The sequence below is a fragment of the Diabrotica virgifera genome, chromosome 2, assembly GCF_917563875.1.
Source record: "Diabrotica virgifera virgifera chromosome 2, PGI_DIABVI_V3a".
Lineage (NCBI taxonomy): Eukaryota > Metazoa > Arthropoda > Insecta > Coleoptera > Chrysomelidae > Diabrotica > Diabrotica virgifera.
The window spans coordinates 224,233,140-224,259,170 of record NC_065444.1 but is presented as its reverse complement, the minus strand read 5'-3'; the positions used below and the strand labels follow the sequence as shown (position 1 = coordinate 224,259,170).

General features: G+C 30.6%; 3 protein-coding genes across 3 annotated transcripts in view; 2 read left to right on the top strand and 1 right to left on the bottom strand.

Moving 5' to 3' along the window:
• The window catches only part of LOC126880435 (serine-threonine kinase receptor-associated protein), a 57,554-nt gene that overhangs the window by 18,610 nt on the left and 12,913 nt on the right, over window positions 1-26,031 (top strand). Inside the window, exons 3-4 of the mRNA XM_050644290.1 lie at window positions 2,910-3,034; window positions 21,638-21,914. Coding sequence (XP_050500247.1) covers window positions 2,910-3,034; window positions 21,638-21,914 — 402 coding nt within the window. The remainder of the gene's footprint in view (window positions 1-2,909; window positions 3,035-21,637; window positions 21,915-26,031) is intronic.
• Window positions 3,843-6,939, top strand: LOC126880438 (uncharacterized). The gene is made up of 2 exons (XM_050644294.1): window positions 3,843-4,392; window positions 4,534-6,939. Exons 1-2 carry the CDS (start codon window positions 4,072-4,074, stop codon window positions 4,576-4,578), a joined length of 366 nt encoding a protein of 121 aa, XP_050500251.1. The 5' UTR covers window positions 3,843-4,071; the 3' UTR covers window positions 4,579-6,939.
• Window positions 6,436-11,524, bottom strand: LOC114326056 (uncharacterized). Its single transcript, XM_028274254.2, has 4 exons — window positions 11,276-11,524; window positions 10,945-11,181; window positions 10,562-10,731; window positions 6,436-8,839 (listed from the first exon to the last, which is right to left on the bottom strand). Exons 2-4 carry the CDS (start codon window positions 11,162-11,164, stop codon window positions 8,696-8,698), a joined length of 534 nt encoding a protein of 177 aa, XP_028130055.2. The 5' UTR covers window positions 11,165-11,181; window positions 11,276-11,524; the 3' UTR covers window positions 6,436-8,695.

The window sequence follows — 26,031 nt, the reverse complement described above, 5'->3', positions numbered from 1 at the left end:
GTAAATTATTATGGTAGTACCATTAGTTAAACACAATGTTTTTAAAACTTTTTTGGCTCTTAGTACTTTTTCGAAAAGTTAGTTTTTATCAAGATATTTTGCATATTTGTCAAATCCACCACATATTTTTATATGGTTAAATACGATTATGGTGACTTGGTAATAATATGAAAATTTATGTATGATTTACATTTTTAGGTATATTTTGAACCATATTAAAAAAGAAGCCACATCTCGATAAAAGGTGCCTTCTCGAAAAAATACAAAGAGGCAAAAAAGTTTTAAAAATACTGTGTTTAACTAATGGCACTGCAGTAATATTTTAATTGGAACGTACGCAAACATTTGGGGGGTTTAAAAGAACAAAACCCCCATAAAATTTTTATGTAAACATATAAAAAATAAGCCTTAACTCGACAAAAACTGCCTTAACGAAAAAATACTAAGAGGCAAAAAAGTTTTAAGAATATTGAATTTAACTAATGGTACCACAATAATAATTTAATTGAGACGTACACAAAAGTTTGGGGGGGTTTAAGGGAACAAAACCCCCATAAAATTTTAATGGGGTGCACAAATTTCACTATAGTTTTTCTTTAAGATGTTCCTGTCATAAGAATGCCACATGTGCATTTTCAATAAAAAATCTCTAATGGCTTTCGATATATTCAAAAAAATCGATTTTCATTTTATAACTTCAAAGGGCTGTAACTTTTTTTATGTGCATATTTGTACTAAGGTACGTTAGGTTCATTCGAACTATTTTTGGTCTCAGAATATGTGATTTCATTTATGACCTGTATTTTCGTTACAAACTGTATATTTGTAGCCCTTTAGGGCTTTTTAAACTAATGTACCTTTTACCAAGAGGAAATTTTTTTATTAAATTTTACTTGTAATTAATGGTATACAGCCAACTACAAGAAGTTCTTCCTTGTGGATTTATGTTTTATTCCCTAAAATCAATAATAGTCCATGTGGTGAGACCGCTCCCGTCTGAAAAACATTTCTAATTCGGTTTCTCTGCGGATTAATATTCAAAAATGTCCCCTTTAAACAAATCTGAAGAGTGCCGGACGGAATTTTTGGGCAGACATTGTTTAAACCATTTTTTTTTAAACAAATAGGTACATAAGATCACCTTTTATTGCTCCAAAAAATATATTTTTGGGTCATTCTAAACAAGAAAGATTTCTTGTGATTTTTATCAAAAATTGACAGTTTTCGAGTTATAGGCGATTTAAAATCTAAAAAAATGCGAAAATACGCATTTTTAAGGCTTAAAACTCATATTTAACTTAGTATTTTTAAGGGTGCCAATAACTTGGATTAAAGTTTAAACATTCCCTTTCAAGATTCCGAAGAGTGATCGGGTCTAACTTCAATTTAGACCATTGTTTGTTAATTGTTAATTATGCATGTCCATCCGATTTTTTGGCCGTTGCGGCGCGCTCTATTTCAAAAATCTTCTATTTTCCTCCAAAAAATATTTTTTCTAGATTCCTTGGGGGGCCATTCTAAATAAAATAAGTTTCTTGACATTTTTCTCAAAAGTTACTAGTTTTAAAGTTATAAGCGATTTAAAATGCAAAAATGTGTTTTTTTTGTCATTTTTCGGATTTTAAATCGCTTATAACTTTAAAACTATTAACTTTTGAGAAAAATGTCAAGAAACTTATTTTATTTAGAATGTCCCAGATAATCTAGAAAAAATATTCTTCGGAGGAAAATAGGAGATTTTTGAAAATAGTGCGCGCCGCACCGGCAAAAAAACCGGATGGACACGCATAATTAACAATTAAAAAACTACGGTCTAAATTGAAGTTAAACCCGATCACTCTTCGGAATCTTGAAAAGGAATATTTAAACTTTAATCCAAGTTATTGACACCCTTAAAAATACTAATTTAAATATGAGTTTTTAAGCCTCGAAAATGCGCATTTTCGCATTTTTTAGATTATAAATCGCCTATAACTCGAAAACTGTCAATTTTTGAGAAAAATCACAAGATACCTTTCTTGTTTAGAATGACCCAAAAAAACTAAAAATATATTTTTTGGAGCAATAAAAGGTGATCTTATGTATTTGTTTAAAGGGGACATTTTTGAATATGAATCCGCAGAGAAACCAAATTAGAAATGTTTTTCAGACGGGAGCGGTCTCACCACATGGACTATAAAGAAAATTGAGTTGGCCGATATTTTAACCAAGTTCTGGAGCTGTCCGTTTTTGAACCCAATTTCGAACCCAAACAAATTATTTTTGTCGACTAATCTCTTCCTGGCTTCATTTTTAGGTGCTTTAACTACGTTCATTTGCATTTTTCGGAAAAATAACTCAAATAGTAATAAAAAACACGAAAACGGTTGAAATATCGTCGTAAATTGTTGCAAACTTGAAATGCAATGTAGTAAACACTCAGTGGGTTTGTTCTAGTGCGCATGGCAACTTGACGAAAATACTACTATTCAATTGGCTGTAACGGAGTAGTCCGATTCTGCTACAAAATCAAGTTGGAGCTGTCCGTTTCTGAAACTGATGCTCGTTTTAAAATGTAATTTCTTGCATGTTCTAGCCGCTTTTGGAACTAAAGCAATTCAGATTTGAATTCTGTGTGAAAAATCCTATAAGACTTGTACCATTAACTCAATTTTGAAAAAAATGAAGTTGTTCGTCTTTGATACCAAGCTCCTCATTTGTTGTGTATCTCAAAGTTGTAAATATGCCTCCTTGTTTTTAGTTAGAGGGAGTTTTAAAGTAAGTAATTCAACCGTTCGAAACTTTTGCTTCAAATTGAATTCAACTACATTGTAGAAGACCTTTAGATACTTCACCTATAGCTTGATTTTTTATATTTTAGCGTCTACCAAATTTTATAATTCATTTTAATATTTGATTAACTTTTTCAGGTCCCGAAGTTTTCAGTGGTCACACAGCAGGTATAAGGCATGTGCAGTTTTTTAGAAATGATACTCATCTTATTTCTTGTGCTGATGATAAAACGTTGAGAGTATGGAATCGAGGAACGGGAACGGTAACTACTTTTAGATAATCATAATAATGTTTATTTAGGAAGCTTACATTATAATATAGATTTACAAGAAATAAAAAAGCATACTTACTGAATATTAAATAAACATAAAAACTCACGGAAGTAGGTACAGCTACCTTCTGTATATACTACCAGTAGGTATATGCAAAAGTAGCACCCTTGTGCGTGAGAATTAAAAATATACAGTATGGTGCAAATGAAAGGAATAAATTCGTTATTTCGTAAGCCGGTGACTTTAAGGAAAAATCCCCAAACAGGTTGATTTTTATTTTTAAATTGTGATTTTTTAGCTAATATATCATACTATTGACGTCATCCATTTTTGAAGTTATACTTTTTTAGGCGCGATTGGGAGTGAATTTTTATTATTCTGCGCACACAGACAGTATGGAGTTCGTTGCTAAATCTTTTAAGTTATTTATGTATCAGTCCAAAAAAGGTGTGGAAAGAATATATTAGTGTTTTTAGTAAATATAATTATGTATTGATAATTTTTGTGTCTTTGGATTCGTCTTCCTCGGGAATATGATAGTAAATAATAATATTTATGCCCAGATGCACCAACAGACTGTAAATCAACTGATTTGCTAACCGTCAATTCGACGATTTAAATCAATGATCAATGGTTATTTTTCAAACGGGTTGCACCATTCAAAAAAACTGTTGGTTTGCAAACCGACAATATATAAGTGGCAACATCGGACTTCATTCGATTATTTCATTCGAATCCGAGTGTCGTCTGTCAAAAAAGATTGTCAAAGAAACTTTTGTTTGTAGTTTGTAAGGTTATGTCAATTAGGCAATCCAAACCACGTGACTATTTTGACGTTTAAATGGCGGTCGTATGGCATGCAGTCGATTTTGCTGGTTTACTTGCATTGTTGCACTTGTGCTTTTCGTTGTAGAGTTGGTGTTAAAATTGTTTTATTTAGTTACTTGTACCCTTTGAAAAACTGTCTTTTTCAAGACAACATTGCAATATTATTTGTGAGAGTCGGACTTTTGTTTTTATTACAAATATGGCTTTAAAAGAAAGTTCGTATTTGGACCAACTAAGAATAAGCTCTCCTGAAGCCGCAGATAGATATTTGGACAAAATCAAACAACTTAACTGTGATCCATATGCTCTAAGTGAAGTCGATTTTGATTATGGACTTACCTATGTGCCACCAATAGCTTCCATGGACATTCTGACCTATATTGTTTTTACTCACAGCTTTTATACCCATGAACAAATGAGAGCTTATAAAAGTTTAGCAGCTTACAAATATTTCAAGTCTGGCTTTGTAGAAAAAGTGGGTTTTAAAGTTATTAATGATCTGGTGCTTTTAATAGGCAAGGTAAGAGTAGTACCTGTATTTCAAATTTTTTAAGAAAAAATACCTGATTTGTTAATAATCAATATTAAAGAGATTACTTTTTAGTCTTAGGGTTTAATATAATTGATTGCCTTGATAATTGATTTAATTTTTTTGTTTCAGGTGCAGCATTCAATGAGAGCTAGAGAAACCAAATTAAGAGTTTAGATTATCGCTGAAACAGGTGGTAGTATTTGTACTGCGCATTGTACTTGCATGGCAGGTCTTGGGGAAGTATGTAGCCATGTTACAGCAGTTTTGTACGCTGCAGAGCATGCAGCATATTTGAAGCAGCAGAAAAATGAAAAGAATGTAGCGTGTACAGATGTCAAATCAACTTGGCCAGTTCCAACGCAAAGTGGTACACATCCAATAGAAGCTGCTTCACTAGACTGGGGGAAAGTGATAGAAGAAAAAAATTATAAGGAAATTCCTCCAATGGATGATAGCGAAATGTTGGACTTGCTGCAAAAATTGCAAAATTCCAATTGTGACGCTGTTTTGATGAGGCATGTAGAGCCATTTGCGTCACAACTGTCAGATGAAAATAATGAAAAAGTTAGTATACCAGTCCTTTTTAATGTGTACCATAAAAAATATGAAAAAATGCCTCTAGATGATCTCATTCAACTAGGTATGAAATGTAAAATGGAGGTAACCCAGAATATACGAAGAGAAATAGAAGATAAGACACAGGACCAAAGGAAATGTGCAGAGTGGTATAGACAAAGGACTGGTAGAGTAACAGCTTCAATTTTTAAAGATGTCTGTAGAACCAATGTGGAGAAACCATCCCTATCTTTGATCAAATCAATATGTTACCCTCGCAAAATTTCTACAAGGGCAATAAGATGGGGGATAAATCACGAACAGCTGGCAATTGATGCTTATAAAAAAGAAACTAGCAGGAATCATAGAGACTTTATAGTGAATACAATTGGCTTGGTAGTGTGCATGAAATGGCCTCAGTTAGGTGCCTCACCTGATGGATTTGTGTATTGTGACTGTTGTGCTGCGGGTACCTTAGAAGTAAAGTGTCCATTTTCTCTTCGAGAAAATGGAAATTTACAGGAGTATGCAAGTCGAAAGGACTCCTGTCTTGAATGTGATAAAACTGGTACAGTAAAAATGAATAAAAAACATAAGTACTATTACCAGGTGCAAGCACAAATATTTATTTGTAAACTTAATTATTGTGACTTTGTTGTCTGGTGTCCTAATTTTATATTTATCGAAAGAGTTTTACCAGACATAAAATTTTGGGAAGAAATTAAAGATAAAGTCCTAAATTTTCATGCAAAAGTAATTATGCCTGAACTTTTAGGACGTTATTACACTTCCAGAGTACCAGGTGGCAATATAACAAAGTGGTGTTTTTGCAATAATGTCGATGATGGCCAACCTATGGTTCAATGCTCATATGAGAATTGTAATATTTTCTGGTTCCATATTGGGTGTGTAAATTTATTAGAAAAACCCAAAACTAGGTGGACATGTTCAATATGCAACCAGAAACTATTTCATGATTATGCCACATAAAATTTTAATGGTTCATGTTTCCATTATTTTCATAATCATTATTGAGTCCATTCACTCTCTTCTTCCATTTCGCACTTTCTGCACCATGGTTCATTCACCTTACTTGTCACCATTTCAGTGACCGTTTTCATCTCTCGTTTATTGAGGTTCATGAAACTGTTTGAGTTTTTTATTAATATTCTTGATTATTTTTTTTTATTTAGTCTAGACTTGAACTTGAGTGGTTCTCCTTTTCTATTGATGATTCTTTATCAGCCATTTCTGAACCTCATTTTTCGTAGCATCATTAGTGATGCCACAGAAAGGTTCTGGACCTTCAAAAGTTTCCCTCGAGCCATGTTTATTCCATATATACATACAAAAGTACAGTGTACCATAGTATACATATACTTTTAAGAGGAAATTTTGTAACTTTGTTTCCTTAATATTTTTACAATTCATTCTACGGTTGATATAGGTCAGTCTCCGAAACATCAAATAAATACATTCTTTTCAGTTTTCATATGATTTATTTTCATTAAAATTGTCACAAATTTTTTATTAATATCAAAATACAAAAACAACCAATGAGGTGTACATAAATAATATACGCTAGCCACAGTCATTATTGTAAGAATGCTACTTAAAGTTAAAATTAAATCATTTGAATGCAAATTATTGTCTGGAATTGTTGAATTCTGGACATTATTTTCGTTCTAGTTGAACACATTTTTTGCAATTTTTTTATGCAATCATTATGTTACTACATGATCTCTTGCTCTTGTATTGGCTTTTAAATTGTTAACTGTACTTAGTTTTTTACAAACTTAATGTCTGTATTTTACATTTCTCAATGGTTCGTTTCACTAGCTGCTTTACTTACAACTTGCTAGTTGCATTGCTTTTTTTCTATGGATGTTTGTTATTTATCAAACTCATTTGTAGATGAACTGGTAATGTTCACTAATTAGTGAACAAAAATGTCTTCAATAAATAGATGAAGTAGCCGAAGTCTTTGTCTTTTATTCTCCACCTTTTGACCAATAAACCTACCACTTTCGAATGATAATATTATGATTTACTATCTTTTAGTAAAGTCGTCCCAGGAACGCAACTCATCAATATTGGCAATATCATTTTAAAGTCTTCTTCATTAAAATGTATAATCCATGTCTGAATTGCTGATATAAATGAGTCAGATTAAATAAATTATTAGAAGAATTTTTTACTAAGCAATAACATTTTTGTTTAATTTAATATTTTGTATTTTGACGACACCCGACTTGGGCGTCGAAACGTTAATAAAATCATTTTTTTGGTAAAATTGTGGCTTATTTCCCATTGAAAATAGTTGATTATAAAGTACTTTACAACATAAAGCAAAATGTTTATTTATTTATAAATCAAACAGACAAAAATGCCCAATTTTGTTTATATTATACCGATTTAACAACAATAGATCATCAGAACTGCAAGCTTCCCCACAACAAAGATTTGTAAAATGATGAATTCAATATTTTTAAAATTATTTAAGTATACAAAAGAGTTTTAATTCTTTAAACAATTAGCGGCCAAATCTGTGAGTAGAACTTTTTACTTTAACATATTTAAAAACCAACAAAAAAAGTTTTAGAAAAATATAAGCTTGTTTGATTTTGTCTGAAACAATGCAAGTTTTCTTGCTGTAGCTATTTATAATTCAAAACTAACTGACAACCTCGACAACATGGCATATATATATCCTAGTTTTGGCCAAAGGTGTCATTGATTGTTTTTCGTAGTGACACTTCAGATGTGTACCAAAAATTATTAAAAGAAATACTAAAAAGGCGACAATCTGGTGAAATAGGTTAAATTTAATTAAATTGGAACAATAGGAGGGCATAAATTAATCAAAACACATGCTATAAAAATTATCTTATCAACTATATTTATACCATCAGTAACATGGGTTAACATAGAAATCGGAAGTGGCTCTGAAAAAATATTAAATTTATTTTTAATGGAGCCAATAACTCTTTCTACGTGGATTCTAACCTGTGCAATGTTTCTAGTTTCTTCCAGCTCTAGTGGAAGCAATTGTTTTTTCCCCTTGGTAAAAGCTGGAATTACTAGCTTTGCTTGTAACACATCTAAAAATTCTTTTATTAAAAAACCTCGATCTGCTATCACAATATCTTGGGGTTCTATTTTATCCAAAAAACCAGAGAGCTCTACTATTTGTTTATCTGATGTTCTTCCTCCCCATGCTTTACTGATATATGAAATACAGCCTTGGGGAGTAATTCCAATAAGGAATTTAACTGTGTTATGATGTTTATAGTTTGACCATGTTTGCTGCTGGGTTAAATAACTAGCTGGTTTTTGGATAAACACCTCAAAGCAATCAATGATAATTGTGGTCTTATCATGAAAGACTTCTCTAAAGCAAGAAGGCATGTTTTTTTTAATAATTTCCCGATCTGGCCATTTTATGCTATTTTTAAATCTTTGATACATTATTGAGATGATGGTATTAAAATAGGTGGAACATGTTGATTGAGAAATGCCAAATTGGTAGGCCAAATATTTAAAATCTAGATTAAGTCTCATTTTCATCAATGTCAACAAATATTGTTGAGAGGGATCTAAAACAGTTACTGAGGATGATGGAATAAATGGTTTAATTCTGTCAAATACTGACTTCAAAACAGAAAAATTTAAACCGGTATAATATAAACATTTCGGATTGTCCATTTCTAGTGACTCGAAACTTAAAATGGTCTTATTAATTCTGCGAGTCTGCTATTAATTTTAATTGTTGAGCCATCTGTTCAATATCATCTGAGGTTAACTCAGTTTGAGTTTCGGTTCCAGTACTGTCTTCATACATTGCTGTAGTGTTACTTTCACTTACTGTATTGTTTTCATTCTGTAACAAACATAATTGATTATAAATTGGGATCCTTATAGTGGAACCATATGCAAGCTTTAACAGAATTAAGCAAAAATACAACAGTTTTAATTTCAAAATATCAAACTTATGACAGTTTCTTATTATAAAATCATATACTTTACATTTATACGAATCTTGAAGGTTAGTTGTGAGTCAAACTGAATACCTAGATCTTTTATAATGTCTTCACAATCCGATACAACATTGGTAACAGAGTAATTAAGGTTTTTACATGTACTGTCGACTATTATACACTGATCTCTATAATTAAAATTCCCTTTAAGAGTGTAAGCGCAAATATTTTACTGCTATCCCTACCTTTTCTGTCTTTACATGACAAATTATGTGTAGTAAAATTCTCACTGGTATGGATATGTAAACATTAGTTGACAATGTCATCATTAACTTTAAAAATATGGCTTTTGAAAGTTCTTGGATAACTGTTACTTGCATAATGGCTTAAATTATTAATTCAGTTAATTAATATGATAATTTTTTCACTAGCTATGTATTCAGTGATTGTAATAATTTATATATTGTACAACAAAAACTAACACCCAATCGAGCAAAAGTGATTTTTTAATAATATATTGTTACTATAGAACGCTTACAATTTTGAACATCTGTAACAACAAAATACTTGGATCACAGAATATATACTGGTGTATTCCCCGCCTGGATCTTCCATAAATAATAAACAATAAATAACTTTTTATTAAGTTCACGTCTTCAATCAATTATTCATCAAATACACTATCAATATTATTTAATCAATAACTCAAAATATTCCTGATGCCATGTCAAATATTTAAAATTGTCACTGTCTTATCACCATATTCTATTCGACTCAGTGCGTTGTATGATAAAGATAACGAATGTTCGATTTGGAAAATATCACCATTTTTAATCCTGAAAAAACAAATAAATATTTTTAAAAAATTTAAACGCAGAATGAAAGACTAAATTGTTATCAAGGGCCGAAAGTCCCTTAGAATAAATAAAAAGTTTTCTTTTGAATGAGATATTTTAAAATAAAAAACACACTACATTTTCTCTTAGTTTTTCACCCCTGTAACTTATTAAAATAAACATAAAAGTTTTCAGGGACTTTCGCCCTCGGTAATAAAGTAATCTTTCATTCTGCATTTAAATTTTTCAAAAATACTTATTAGTTTTCTCAGGTTTTGAAAAGAATGAATCCGATTTAAATAGCATTGTAGCCGAAACTTTGTACGGATCCCCTTAATTCCAAATCAATTTAAAGTTAATGACATTCTCTTTTAATTATAGTTGATTTTTTTACCAAGAGGAGTAAACTAAAAAGACAGATTCACACCCAAGAAAGTTACTAGAAACGTCACCAAATTCATCTTCTTTTTTGGTTGATCATATCAGCTTTCGATGATAATCCATACATATTATATTATACTAACACATCGCTAAAGAGTTCTAAAAACAACTGTTTTTATATAAAAGCGGACTAAAAATCTAAAAATTAAAGGAATAATGCAGAAAACACAAAAAATCGCCGATATACTTAATTAACCTATAAAATGACAGAAGTTCCAAAATTTCAGAAATGTCAAAAGTTAATAACAGTGGAGTAAACTTGCCCGCAGTTGGACCAATTAGAAACAAGCATTACGGCGCGGTAAATTTGAATCACTCCTCTTGGTTAAAAAACAAACAATAGTATACCTCAATAAATGTATCATTGTCCTCTTGTGAAACCTTTGTGGAAGATCTTTTCTTTACTCTTTCCAGTCTTTCAAGGTCCTGCTTTCGTTTTACAGGTCCCCTAGAGTAACCCATATTTTGGGTTGGTATCCAATCAGGATCATTTACATCTTCAAGTTTTGCAGGTTGTCCTAAAACAAAATTATATAACGTAGATACACAGTTAGTAGGCATTCGCATCAGGTAAAATTTTTTGGGAAAATAGCTTAAAACAATGTATATTTTCATATTTTCCAAAAAATTTTACCCGATGCGAATGCCTACTAACTGCCACGGCACCTACAATATTTTATTGAAATATATTAAGATTAATATTATTTCTTTATAGAAAATTATTGACAAACCTTGAATAAAATGTTTGGAACACACTTTTTGATATTTTAATTTTGATTCTGTCAGGTCTGCTCTTCGTATGGCCCTTATCCATTTTTTTCTGCGTTTAACAGTTAATTCATTCAAGTGGATAGCATGTTTAAACTTCAGTGGTTTGGGAATAGCAAAAAAAGATACTTTATCCCTTTTCGACCTGCTTCCACAGTTCACTACAATACATGTTAGTGGCATAGCTATTACTAACTAACCTAAAATAATAAAATACATAAGTAAAAAATCTATTTTAGGGATGCTTAATATAATTTATTATTAAACTTTGAAATATAAAATTTGTTAACCTACCTTTCTTCAACCTTCCAAATTACTTAGTTAAATAAAACTTTTTAAGTACTTATTCTAGTTTATTGATGTAAACAATATTTTTTATTATGTCACAGAAGTATGTTAGCAATACTTAGGCGGATATAAATATACGAAAATTACTTTAAATACTTAAAAAACAATATTTATCATATGCTTTCAATGTATTGCATGCCAATCGCCAGACATATTGGAATAGTTTGACAGATCGTTGGATTCCCTAATTGAATTTAACTACATTGTATTCTCCTTTTCATGAACATTTTTCAGTGCGTCACAAATTATAGAAAAAAAGGTAAGTCCGTGATAATACACATTTATGACATTTATTCTAACGTGACATTTTAGTTAAATCTGACAGTTGTCAAATTTTATTTTCAATTTGGAATAAAACCAAATCAATTGTGTCTATTGCATTTATAAAATGGTATTTTCTTTCATTTGTATAGTCTTATAAATTGTACAGATTATATTGATAATATTATTATTTTATTTAATAAATAATTCTTTTTTGATTATGGCGCCATCTATCGACAACTAGAATAATCACCGAACTAGAATAATTACCGAAGTATTCCCAGACGTGCCTTTTTTTCTGTCACATACAATTTAATGCGTTAGAGAGAAATCGAAAAACTGTGACGCACTGAAAGATGATCATGAGAAAAAGAATACATTGTTTTCTTGCAATTTTGTTTGTATTATGTATTATACTTATCTTATCATACTTACGATGGAAAATAAAGGAAGCCACTTCTCTAGTTTAGAGAAAGATATAATTTTAGATTTAGCAATTAAATATAAATTTATAATAGAAAATAAACAAACAGATGGTGTGACAAATAAACAAAAAGCCATTGCATGGGAAAATATTAGCTTGTTATATGGGAAAATATACCTTGTTTTAAATTCATCTTCATTATACTTATTATACTATACAATTCATTGTAATCTCTTACAGATCTTATATTTGGTAGCATATGCATTATATTATATCTTCCAAATCATCAGAAGATGAACTTGATGATAAATCCATTTTTATAAATTATAATCTATGATGATACTATGATACTTTATTAGATTATAGAGAGATATCGAAACCCTATTTAACATCGATCATTTAATAAAAGTTCCTTGTTCTTCTTACTCTCTTTCTTGGCGTGCATACTTGTGCATCTGTCAGTACATTTGATTGTATTTCAGCTCGTCTTTGTCTAATCAATGCTGCAACACTGAAATGAAAATCTAAAAATGTTGCCTTGATTTACCATTTTGTTAATGTTTAAATGAATAATCATTGCCTCTAGTTGTTCATGGGTAAGATGTTGCAATATATTTTGAACATTGGAATTCTTTGGTACTCCTAATTTTGTAAGTTCGATTCTCAAATTAAACTGCTTGGATACTCTTATTGGACACGTTAGAAGAATATGATCTAGATACTCAATTTTTCCGCATTCACAGTAAGATGATTATAAAAGTTCCTGTCAAAAATGTGAAGAAAGCTCTAACTTTACTTGTATTTTGAATTTATCCTGTTGTCGCTTCTTTGGATTAATAATTTATATATTATTGTGGGATTGATATTTGATTAAACTTTCATCATTAAAGTTGTATGTTGGGTTTTATTTATTAAAAAGAACTCTAAAGTAATATTCTCAGATATAGATTATTGATGTTTTGACTTTTGACCCAAACGAATATAAAAAAGAACATTTTATTGAAGCTAGTTATTACAAAAAGTTATAAAAAGGAATATTATGTAAATAATTTTAAAGTGTTACTACTTACAGTGATCAGACATAGAATATCATTAACTCATTTATTAAACTCAATATATTTTACATTTTTGTATAGAAATAAATATTTTTTATTATAGATATAAAGAGGTAATTTCAATAAATTTTAATAAAGGTTAGGATTCGTTAAAATTCTAGATTCAAAATAGAGTTCAATTCAACAGATATATAACAACAGGTTAACAAAATAAAACAAAGGCTCAAGTATTTATATTTGAAAATTTAATCTTTTTATAGATTAGAATCTATAAAGTTTTAAGTGAAAAGTATTAAAAAATTGGAAAGAAATCCTTTGTAAAAGGTATAAAATTTTTTATTAAAAAATCCCTTAAAAGGGCTACATCACAACAAAACGTTTTCGATTTTTATAAAAAATCATCATCAGTGTTCGATAAACTGGATGCTAGCTGAGCCACAAAAGAAAAATATCTGGGTAAAAACCCTTTACATAAAATATAGATGCCTTAAAAGTGCATACTTCAATAAAAAGGCCTGTGATGGTCACATGGCAAACAGGATAATGCCCTAAGGTAAAGTATACAGGTTTCCCAACACGTGGGATCCAAATTGAGTTGATCACATTTCAATGACTTAATGGCAACTCAGTTGCACTTTTAAGGCATCTATATTTTATGTAAAGGGTTTTTACCCAGATATTTTTCTTTTGTGGCTCAGCTAGCATCCAGTTTATCAAACACTGATGATGATTTTTTATAAAAATCGAAAACGTTTTGTTGTGATGTAGCCCTTTTAAGGGATTTTTTATTAAAAATTTTTATACCTTTTACAAAGGATTTCTTTCCAATTTTGTGATTGATGGTATACAGCCAACTACAGGAAAACTTTTTCTTTTCCTTGTGGATTTTGAAAAGTATTAGGTAATACACTTTCATTTTCATGCCATCTTCTTTTGATTCCTATCTGTTTCGAATGTTGGAAATCATATTAGCAATCATAACCTTGCTAGCTGCGATTCGAAACAGTTCCATTGATCTTCTCCCTCTACTGGGTCTTCGCTTAGCTTTGACTGTACCTTGCAATATGTACTGCATCAGGGAGTATCGGTGTTGATTTCTCATATGTGTCCCAGATAATGCAGTTTTATGTGTTTAATGGTAAACACAATCTCCAATTCTTTTTTCATTCCTCCTAGAACATCCTTGTTCGTGATCCATTTCATGCCCTCAGTATTTGTTTATTTAAACACTGCTAAAAAAATTAATAAAAAACCACCATAAAGGTTAATTCTATTATATTTTTGTCTATCAGGAAGTTTATCTGACAGATTAGATATTAGAGGTCTTTTCATTTCCAGATAACTAATTATTGGGAAGTTTATCTAGCACTATCCTTAGTATCTGTCTTTTCAGCTCCTGATAACTAGTTAACGGGAAGTTTTTCTCTGTCAGATATCTGTTAGTATCTAATCTGTCAGATAAACTTCCTGATAACTAGTTATCCAGAGGTGAAAAGAGAGGGTCATAATGGATCGTAATGAATATATTTTAAACAATAAAAGATCAAACACCAATAATATAATATATGTATAATATTTATAAATTTATTATTGAAAACCTGCTAATGAACATAAAGTACTTAAACTCAGTCACCAATATAATATTTATATTAATTTATTAACAAACTGCAGTCCAATAAAAATAAAATTAATTTAAGCTAGCTTTAAATGTCAAACAATATTTTTAAACAAACACACACACAATTTAGTTGCATTAGATTAGCTTCTGGTTGAAAATGTTCTGCCACAGCTTCTAATATATCAATATCAACAGCACACTCATTTGCCACTATTTCAAGGTTTTCTCTATTATCTACTGCAATATTGTGTAAAACTGAACAAGCTGATATTATTCTTTGAAGAAAAGGTAACTTGCATCTCATTACATATGTTAAAATGGGAAATCTCTTCAAAATACCAAATGTTCTTTCAATAACAATTCTTAAAGGGATTTGTGATCCATTGTAAAACACAACTTCTGTCTGAATATTCTGCAATGGTGTCATGTGCCATTGGGTAGTTGTAGTTGAGGACTGGGATATCCACTATTCCCTAATAATATATTCTCCAGAAATTCCCCATTTTATATACCCATAATGCAAAAGTATTTAAAAACTAAAGTAGTAGGTATTTTCAATTACACTTCCATATTATTGAACGATGAGTATTATGGGATATATGATGTTCTCTAAACATCTTTAAATGACAAAATAATTAAATTTAACGTTTTACGTGGTTTTACTCTTTTCAATTATCTTATTTTAATTTTTATCAACAACTGGAATTTTATAGGTTATTGGAATAAACGTCAAACGTCAGGTAAAAAACAGTCGATTTTTTAAATAACCGCAGAAAATCGGGTGGTTACTTTTGACAGATCAAAAACTGTCGGTCTTAATCGATTAATGGTCGGTGCAAGGCATTTTAAAATAAACGGGCAATCCAAATAAAACAATCAATCGTTTATTTGTTGGTGCAACTGGCTATTAAAGTATTTTTATACTTCACTTGGCTTCTTTGTCACTATGTCTCAGGGTTGAAAAAACCTGTTTTTTTTATTTTTAAATTTCATGTTTTAAACAAGTAGAACATTTTTAAAACACATGTTTTTTTTATTTTTAACATTTTTTTTTGTTTTAAACATGCGTTTTTTTATTTTAAATAGGAGCATTGTCAATCATTCAATGCACAATAGTTCTTATATTATTATTTGCACGAATCTGCCGCACATAGGTATCTACATGTGAAGATACGTTATGCATTTATTAAATGGTATTAATATAACTAAAGAGTTCAAAATATTTCCTAAAAAATATTTTTACGCTTCTTTCAACGCCGGTATTACCTTTTTGAAAAATTAATATATACAGGGTGAAAGAATTGAAAAAGAAACAACATATTTTTACATAAAAAAAACAGTAAAAACACAAATTCTGGTAAACCAATTCTTCCGGTTCAAGACCTCGATATTATTCATCAATAAAAGAACCTATATACCAAATTTGGTTGAAATCTGACATCTCGTTCAAAAGTTATCGTGCTATTAATCACATATGTGTAGTCGACATTTTGAATGCCCGCCATTTTTGTAAAAGGAACAAAAACTGAGATGGCCTCGTATCTAAATTTGAACCTCTATATGTGTAGTATATGTGGTCCAAATTATATGCTTCTACCATTAAATGCACAATAATTCTTATAATATTTGCACGAATCTGCCGCATATAGGTACATGTGAAGATCCGTTTTGCATTTATTAAATGGTAATTAACATAACTAAAAAGCTAAAGATATTTCCTAAAAAATATTTTTATGCTCTTTTTAATGGCCGTATTAACTTTTTGAAAAATTAATACATACATGGTGAAAGAATTGAAAAAAAAAACAACATATTTTTACATAAAAATCAGGAAAAACACAACTTCTGATAAACCTATTCTTCTCGTTCAATACCTCGATCTTATACATTAAAAAAGAACCTTTATACCAAGTTTGGTTGAAATCTAAGTCTCGTTCAAAAGTTATCGTGCTATTAGTCACATATGTATAGTCGCCATTTTTAATCCCCTCCATTTTTGTAAAAGGCAAAATCTGAGATGGCCTCCTATCTAAATTTGAACATTTATATGTGTAGTATATGTGGTCCAAATTATATGCTTCTGTCATTAAATGCACAATTCTTATTTGCACGAATTTGCAGCACTATTATAGGATTTTATTTATTAGAGTCACAAATAATTTTGTTAAGTACTAAAATTATGATTTCATAGGTTATTGTCACTAGACAGTCTCCTGCAAGTCTCTTTTAATTGTTAAACAATTTACTTATTGTAATCATTATTACAGATTGTAAATAAATGGGATGTTAAAAAAAATAAATTCCGTACATTCTTCTTTTTGTGTCAATTAATTAATTAAAAAAAAATCTTTTAAACACCCTGTAGAAATAATTAGGTTAATGTTTACATAACTGAGTAGTGAATTGAATAACCTTTGAAATGAGCTAGCACGCGAGATCGATTCTCATTTAAAAAATAATCGATTACTTCGTCACGCAAAGATGGATGACATACATCACTCGTATACTATTTAGATATACCAAAATATCACAATTTAAAAACAAAAATCGACTTGTTTCGGGATATTTTGTTTTATCTACATTTAACCTTTAACTACCCGCGCATCAAGTTATAACATAACTACACGCGTGGCGTACTTTATACGCCACAAGAAAATACACTTAAAAACAGCGGATTTGTTTTTTTTTTTTTTTGAAAAAATACACTTAGTTGTTTGTTATAAACCTTATTCGGCATCAGGGAATACTTGGAGTTCCTTCTCAGTAAGCTAATTGGGATTTATAACTGGAATCATGGAATAACTGGATTCCATGATAAATAAAATTACTAATAAAAAATTTTTTGAAATGTAATTTTTTACAGGAGAAAAAGTATTGTTTATAAAGAAAAATATATTTTGTGTCATAATGACTAAATTTGTTTTTACAAAATGTCACGGTGAATCACCTACAGTATAAATAATAAGGTCATTCCCTCAGTTACCTCTGTAAAATATCTGGGCATGCACTTAGACAGGGGATTAATGGTCCAAGAGCTGTGAGACATTTTTGAGTAGGTATTTTAGGCAACCTGAAAATTTTTCAGGTGACTCTTCCATGATAGCCTAATAGAACAATGCCGGTCTGGCTGGATGGCAGCGGTTATTTTCCCCAAAAATCCCCCCCCCCCCCCCCAAAGTTAAACAAAAGGGTAAAAATTGTTATTACAAAAAATATCATTGACGTGACTTTAAAGTAAATTTAACTATTCAAATATAAAGAAAATAAACAGGCCATGCGATTTGAGGGCGATTTTAACTCTGCAAGATACTTGCATGGGCGCCCCAGGATTATTTTCAGGGGATGCATCTGAACTTCAGACGATTTCATCTGAATCTGTACATACTATTACCGAGTATAAAATACACAACTATACATGCATAACTATGTACATTCCTTCCGGACAGGGAGGTGCAATTGTTATTTTGACAGGGTATTTTTTAATATTAAAAATAAACATTCTAAAAAAGACAGTTTTTTTTTTGGTGAAATTTTCCAACTGCCAGGTGATCAAACAAATTACGCGTGCATATAAATGAAAAGCGCTATAGGTAAGCAGCAGTGTGAGAAAGAGCGTATACCGATAGCTGTTTGCGTCCTCTGTTGTAGCTGAGTGAGTCCGTTCGCTCGAGAAAAATCACGTGACCTGGCGATATCCATGTTGTTGTTCCTCGAAACGTTAGAGTATTTATTATAATATATTATGGTTTTTTAAGTAACTTTTTCTTAATTAAAGAAAAATAATACGTATCTACTAAGTATACAATAGATTTTGCAAATATGATAGAAAAAGACAAATTTATTATTATAAATATATAGGTAGAAAAGTATAAAACTATAAACTAAATTAATTCTGTGTCCGAATCTTGTACTTCTTCTTCAAACTCCTCAGCTGAGCTTAAATATTCATTCTCTTCTTCCTCGTCAGACTCCCCTCGAGACTCAGATTCCTCTTCTACATGATCTGTAAATAGTTATAATATGTATTAAGAATTAATTAAAAATTAATTAGCGATTAACTAGTTGAGTTGCTACGTATTCTCCGTCCTTTTATACGGAGTGGAAGCCTGGACAATCACGGGCGCATCTGAAGAAAGACTTGCCGTTGTTGAGATGTGGAGTTATCGAATAATGTTAAATATATCATGGACACACGTAACAAACACGGAAACATTAATAAATATGAAAAAGGCAAAAGAAATACTCAACATCATGAAGGAAAGAAACATGAGCTACTTTGGACATACCTACACTAAGAAATAAAAACGTGATGTGATTGGTTATATAAGGAAAAGTATTAAGCATTGGTAATTTTTCATTAATTCTAAATACATATTACAACTATTTACAGATCAGGTAGAAGAATCTGAGTCTCGGGGGGAGTCTGACGAAGGAGAAGAGAATGAATATTTATTTTAGCTCATTTTTCTTTCCTTCATAGTGTTGAGTATTTCTTTTGCCTTTTTCATCTTTCTTAATGTTTCCGTGTTTGTTAAGTGTTGTGTCCATGATATTTTTTACATCATTCGATAACACCACATCTCAACAATGGTAAGTCTTTCTTCAGATGCGCCCATGATTGTCCAGGCTTTGACTCCGTATAAAAGGACAGAGAATACGTAGCAACTCAATTAATTAATCACTGATTAATTTTTAATTAATTTTAAATCCATATTACAACTATTTACAGATCATGTAGAAGAGGAATCTGAGTCTCGAGAGGAGTCTGACGAAGAAGAACAGAATGAACATTTAAGCTCAGATGAGGAGTTTGAAGAAGAAGTACAAGATTCGGACACCGAATTAATTTAGTTTATAGTTTTATATTTTCTACCTATATATTTATAATAATAAATTTGTCTTTTTCTATCATATTTGAAAATCTATTGTATAGTACGTATTATTTTCCTTTAATTAAGAAAAATTACTTAAAAAACTATAATATATATAATAATTACTCTAACGTTTCGAGGCACAACAACATGGATATCGCCAGGTCACGTGATTTTCTCGAGCGAACGGACTCACTCAACTACAACAGAGGACGCAAATAGCTATCGGTGTACGCTCTTTCTCAATTTGTTTGATCACATGGCAATTGGAAAATTTCACCAAAAAAAACCTGTCTTTTGTAGAATATTTATTTTTAAAATTAAAAAATACCCTGTCAAAATAACAATTCCACCTCCCTGTCCGGAAGGAATGTACATAGCTATGCATGTATAGTTGTATATTTTATACTCGTTAATAGTATGTACAGATTCAGATGAAATCTTCTGAAGTTCAGATGCACCCCCTGAAAATAATCCTAGGGCGCCCATGCAAGTATCTTGCAGAGTTAAAATCGCCCTCAAATCGCCTGGCCTGTTTATTTTCTTTATATTTGAATATTTAAATTTACTTTCAAGTCATATCAATGATATTTTTTTAATAACAATTTTTACCCTTTTTTAACTTTGGGGGGGATTTTTTGGGAAAATAACCGCTACCCTCCAGCCAGACCGGCATTTTTGTATTAGGAACATAGAAGAGTCACCTGAAAAATTTTCAGGTTGCCTAAAATACCTACTCAAAAATGTCTCACAGCTCTTATACTATAACCTGGAGAACCCATATATGGAACAAACGGAAAAAACTGGGCATAAAATTTAGTAAGCATTATTGGCTTCTAGGGCGTAAGTCTAAGCTCACGACAAGAAATAAACTGCTAGTGTACAACACAATATTCAAATCAGTCTGGGCATATGGTCTGCAGCTCTGGGGAACAGCATCCAAGTCGAATGTATCCATAATTGAGAGATTCCAGTCCAAGATGTTACGTTCAATAATCGATGCTCCGTGGTTTGTTACTAACAGGGATATTTACAATGATTTGGAAACGAAAACCGTCAGTGAAGTGATAGTGAAGTTAAGTGCAAAATACATCGTACGTCTTGAAAGCCACGCGAATGTGCTTGCAATTAATTTGTTAGACAACATTCAGGAAACAAAACGGTTAAAGAGACAGACACCATTAGATTTACCGCACAGACATTAATATTGTTACAGTAGCTAAGTTAATATATTAATACAGTAATTTAATATTATCTCTATAGAGATGTGTGGCGCTGGTCACAATCTCTTCATGTCATTATTTCTCAGATAAAATGTGCCTATTGTTATATGTTATAACAGATTGCCTAAACATAAAAAAAAATAATGACTAAAAAACAATTGAAATATGTACTTATATTACGACCTATATTAATATAACCGTGGCGTATATTGTCCACCACCGGAAACAACAAATAAACTGTAAATTACGATCTTCTTAAAACGCCGATTATAACGAAACTAAAACCAAATTGTAAAGCACATTCCAGTGATTGGTTAGAGAGATAAACAAGGTCAAAAATTTAATTTTTAAATATATTTTCAGTAGATTTCTTATATCTGGCGTACAAAATACGCCAGCGCGTGTAGTTAAAGGTTAAAGTGAGTTTATTAACCTTTTTCTGAATTGTAGCAAAGTCTGATTCGGCTTTTTGTTTTAAATTACTCCACGTAAAACTTATTATTTTAACTGTGATATTTAGTCTGAATAGGTCATTGATATAGATATTGAAGAGAATTCGTCCCAAGACTGTTCTCTGCGGGACTCCGTACGATATAATTCTTCCCTTACTAATTTCTCCATCTATATAAACATGTTGTTGCCTATTTAGAAGATAACTTTCTAGAATATTATATGTAAGCCCTCTAATACCATATTTTTTAAGTTTATTTAGCAATATTTTATGTGAAACAATACCAGTACCAAATGCCTTTGATAAATCTACAAATATACAAAGAGCTGGTCTTGCACTATCAAGAACTTTGTAGATGTTAACTGTTAGAGCATTATTATTCATAATTATGCATTATTGTTTTAGGAAGTTCAAAAAGTTGATTTTAGTTCTACTCCTAATAGTCTTGAAGTGTCAAAAGATGGAAGTGTTTTAACAGTATCTTATTCAAACCGTGTGATTTTCCTAGACGCTGAAACTTTAACAAAAATTAGAGAATTTTCGATACCATCCACTGTAAATTCTGCTTCCCTTCATCCCGACAAAAGCATTTTTGTTGCCGGAGGTGATGATTTGAAAGTATACAAATTTGACTACACTACTGGAACTGAAATAGAATCTTTCAAAGGTCATTTTGGACCCGGTAAGTATATAATATTTAAATTTAACTATTTATTATACAGAGTGGGTCAAAGAAAAGAATCCACCTCGATATTTGGCAGTATTCATTAGATTTTAAGGAAATGACGAAACAGCTCGATTTTTGACCTGAGGGACATTTTTTTACGGTACATACATTTGTCATTTGGCAACCCCCTCCCTTCCACTTCCCCATCCCTTATTTTTAAATAGAGAATAGGGGTCGTGTGCTAGCTCATTTAAAAGGTTACTCAATTCTCTATTCAGTAATATAACATAATTATTTATACCAAGAATATTTTAATTACATTAATTGACACAAAAAGAAGAATGTATGTAATTTATTTGATTCAAAATACATTCTACTGCTGTCACAAAACAGAAAAAAATGTTTTTTGATAAATAAACATTGCTTTTCGCTTAATTTCAATGTTCAAGCTGCCACCCATTTGCCTCTTAGTATGTTGAATATTGAATTTAAGCGAAAAACAATATTTATTTGTCAAATAAACATTTTTCTGTTTTTTTGTCAGCAGTAGAATGTATTTTCAGTTAAATAAATTGCAAACATTCTATTTTTGTGTCAATTAATTTAATTCAAAAAATTTTTTCTTGCCCTATATAAATAATTAAGTCAATGTTAATATTACTGAATAGAGAATTGAATAACCTTTCAAATGAGGTAGCATATGACCCCTATTACCTATTTAAAAATAAGGGGTGGGGGAAATGGAAGGGAGGGGGTTGACAAATGACAGATGTATGTACCGTAAAAATGTGTCCCCCTTAGATCAAAAATCGACCTGTTTCTTCATTTCCTTAAAATCTAATAAATACTGCCAAATATCGAGGTGGACTCTTTTCTTTGGCCCACTCTGTACCGGGTGTCCACTTATATTTTCCCCCATTTTAACTGCCTATAACTTCTAAACGGCTCAAGATAGAAATATGCGGTTTTCGCTGAAATGTTTTATTTTAGTAAAAGTCTTGTCTGAATGGATTGAACTTTTTATATCGCTTTCAAATACAAAAACAAAAATGGCGGATTTTTGAAAAAAACTTTGTTGATTTTTTTTAATGGAACACCCAGCATGGATATCGCATAACATAATATCAATTTATGTGATTTCCACATTGCATCTCTCATTTTAAAAATTATTTGCTCAGTCATTTGACAACCGATTTTAAAATTTGTTATATAGCTGGATAGGTAAATAAACGTTTTTTCAAGTTTTTAGGTAAATGACCATTTTTTATAACGCTTTTAAATAAAAAATGGCGGATTTTTGAAACAAAAAACGTTGTTGACTTTTTTTATTAAAACACCCAGTATACTTTTTTGTAACTTGAGAAAATAGTCATTTATCTATCCAGCGATATAAAAATTTTTAAAATCGGTTGTCAAATATCTGAGAAATTAATTTTTAAAATGAGCGATGCAATGTGGAAATCACATAACATAATATCAAATTGCTTAGTCATGTTATTTAGGTATGTGATATCCACGTTGCACCTCTCATTTTAAAAATTAATTACTCAGTGAGTTGACAACCGATTTTGAAAAACTTTATATCGCTGGATACGTGAATGAACTTTCTTTCAATTTACAGAAAAATATACTGGGTGTTCCATTAAAAAAAAGTCAACAACGTTTTTTTCAAAAAATTCGCCATTTTTTTTCGTATTTGAAAGCGATATAAAAAATTCAATCCATTCAGACAAAACTTTTGCTAAAATAAAACATTTCAGCGAAAACCGTATATTTCTATCTTGAGCCGTTTAGAAGTTATAGGCAGTTAAAATGGGGGAAAATATAAGTGGACACCCGGTATATTTAACTCTGCAAAAAATTACGTACCGCTTAATGGGTGGTATGAATAAAAACGAAGTATAAACTTCCGAGTATGTTCTCATGAGTATGAGCATAAAGTATAAATTTATACTCTTTTTCGTATGAATAAAAATAATTTGATGTGATGAGTTTCTACTCACAGTACATAATAGTAGATACTCTATTTAATTTTTAAACTTTTTAGAGTTTTGGAACATTTTCTATCGACACCCAAACTTTATATCGAAGTATCGGAAACCGTTGTTTTGTTTGTTTAAAACATTTTTCTATTATACTTAAATACTTAAAGTAGAAGTGAACAACAAGAATATATCAACAATAGCGGATTAGAAAATCTGAAACGCACGTCTTCAATCATACACAATACATATAAGTTTCGTCCGCTATAACTTTTCCCATGCGTCACGATTCATTTTCAAACAAATTAAGTCAAAACATAAAGTGAAACGTACGCTGATTTGTGTAGTATAGGGTGAGGCAAATAAAGGGCCTATTAGAAATATCTCGAGAATTAAAGGCAACAGAATCATGAAAATATTTTCATCTCTCTGCAACTTCCGGTTATACCGGTTATAACTTCGTTTTTTTAAATGGGACACCCTGTATATTTTTACATTTTTGGATTCTCTTCGATGTCTTCTTTCTTAAAGTATGAGGTTTTGTAATATTATACAGGGTATTTTAAAGGATAATTATGTTTTTTTATTAATTTCGTAGCGAAATTAACACCCTGTAGAATTGTAGTAGTTTGACATCTAAAACTCTACTTACGTTCAAATGATTTTTAATATACTCTACTATTGTTAAGAATCATTAGTATAGCTAAATTTTTAATTTTAGTATACAGGGTTGGTCGAAACTCGGAATGAGTGTGTGTGTGTGTGTGTGTGTGTGTGTGTGTGTGTGTGTGTGTGTGGAAAGATAATGGCATGGAATCAAGTCCATTTGCCACAGAAAGTTGTAAAAGGAATTTTCTTATAGTATAACTACAGAGATGTGGGTTAAGCCGTTTTAAATTTGTATTTTATTTTCTTTAATAAAATTTACTAAAAGTTCCAAGGTGTTTTTATTGGCAGCTAATAAAATGTGTGTGAGATTTAATGGAAGAAAATATTTCATTTCAATAAGTGTACGAATTAAATCATTGGATTTTTTTAAATGTTTTTTGCAACCGAAAAATATATGATTTAGATCTCCGTAAGAGTTCTGATCACAACTACAGGCCGAGGACTGTATAATGCCCAGCTTAGCAAGGTGCGATGGAAATCGCCCATGATTTGTTTTAAGTCGAAAAACACTTGCCGAAAAGAATTTTGAAGTAGGGTAGTTGAAAATATATAGAGGTGGGGATGGTAGGGTAGGATGTATTTTAAAGTAGGTATTTTGTGAGTTTTCTACAGTATTTTCCCACTGTCGTTCCCATTTTAATCTTATTTTATTTTTTATCAAATGAAAGACGTCTGGTAATGTATAAATATTACAAAGAACTCCGTTAAGTACTGCTTCCTTAGCCAAACTATCAGCTTTTTCATTACCTAGTATACCTGTATGACCTTTGACCCATACAAATGTTATATTTAAATCTGCTATCAAATTTTTTAAATTGCATAATATAGGACATTTCATTCTTTCAAATTTTATGCTTTTTATTGACTCCAATGCAGACTTAGAATCAGTTAGTATTACTCCATCTCGTAAATTATTTGATGTTAACCAAGTAATGCCCTTCCAAATTGTTATAAGTTCAGCAGTATATATGCTACATATTGATGGTAATTTAAACATAAATGATTGTTTTGTATTTTGGATAAAAACTCCACAACCAACTCCGTGTTTTGTTTTTGATCCATCTGTATATATAAATGGCTTATTGACTAATCCACCTAATATGGATTTTAGAAGGATGTGATTTATATGATGGTATTCTGTATAATTGGGTATTATGACTCGGAATGAGTATTTTCTGAGTTTTCTTAAATGGAACACCATTTTAGTATTGTAATGAAATGATATTTTATGGTACTTTTTTATTTCTTAAGCATTCCCTATACCTAACTGCTGTAATTTGTGCTTAATTGTTAATCGCACCAACAATCTTAACTACGTAGGTATTTTGATAGATAAACCATTATTGGTAATTTTAAGGACCAGTCTGGATTAATATGTATATATTTCTGAAAAATTATTTGGGATTGCATATTTTCACCGCCAACCTAATAAAATTTTACGTATTTTTTGGTGCAATTAGTGTTTAGCTTGAATCACCAAT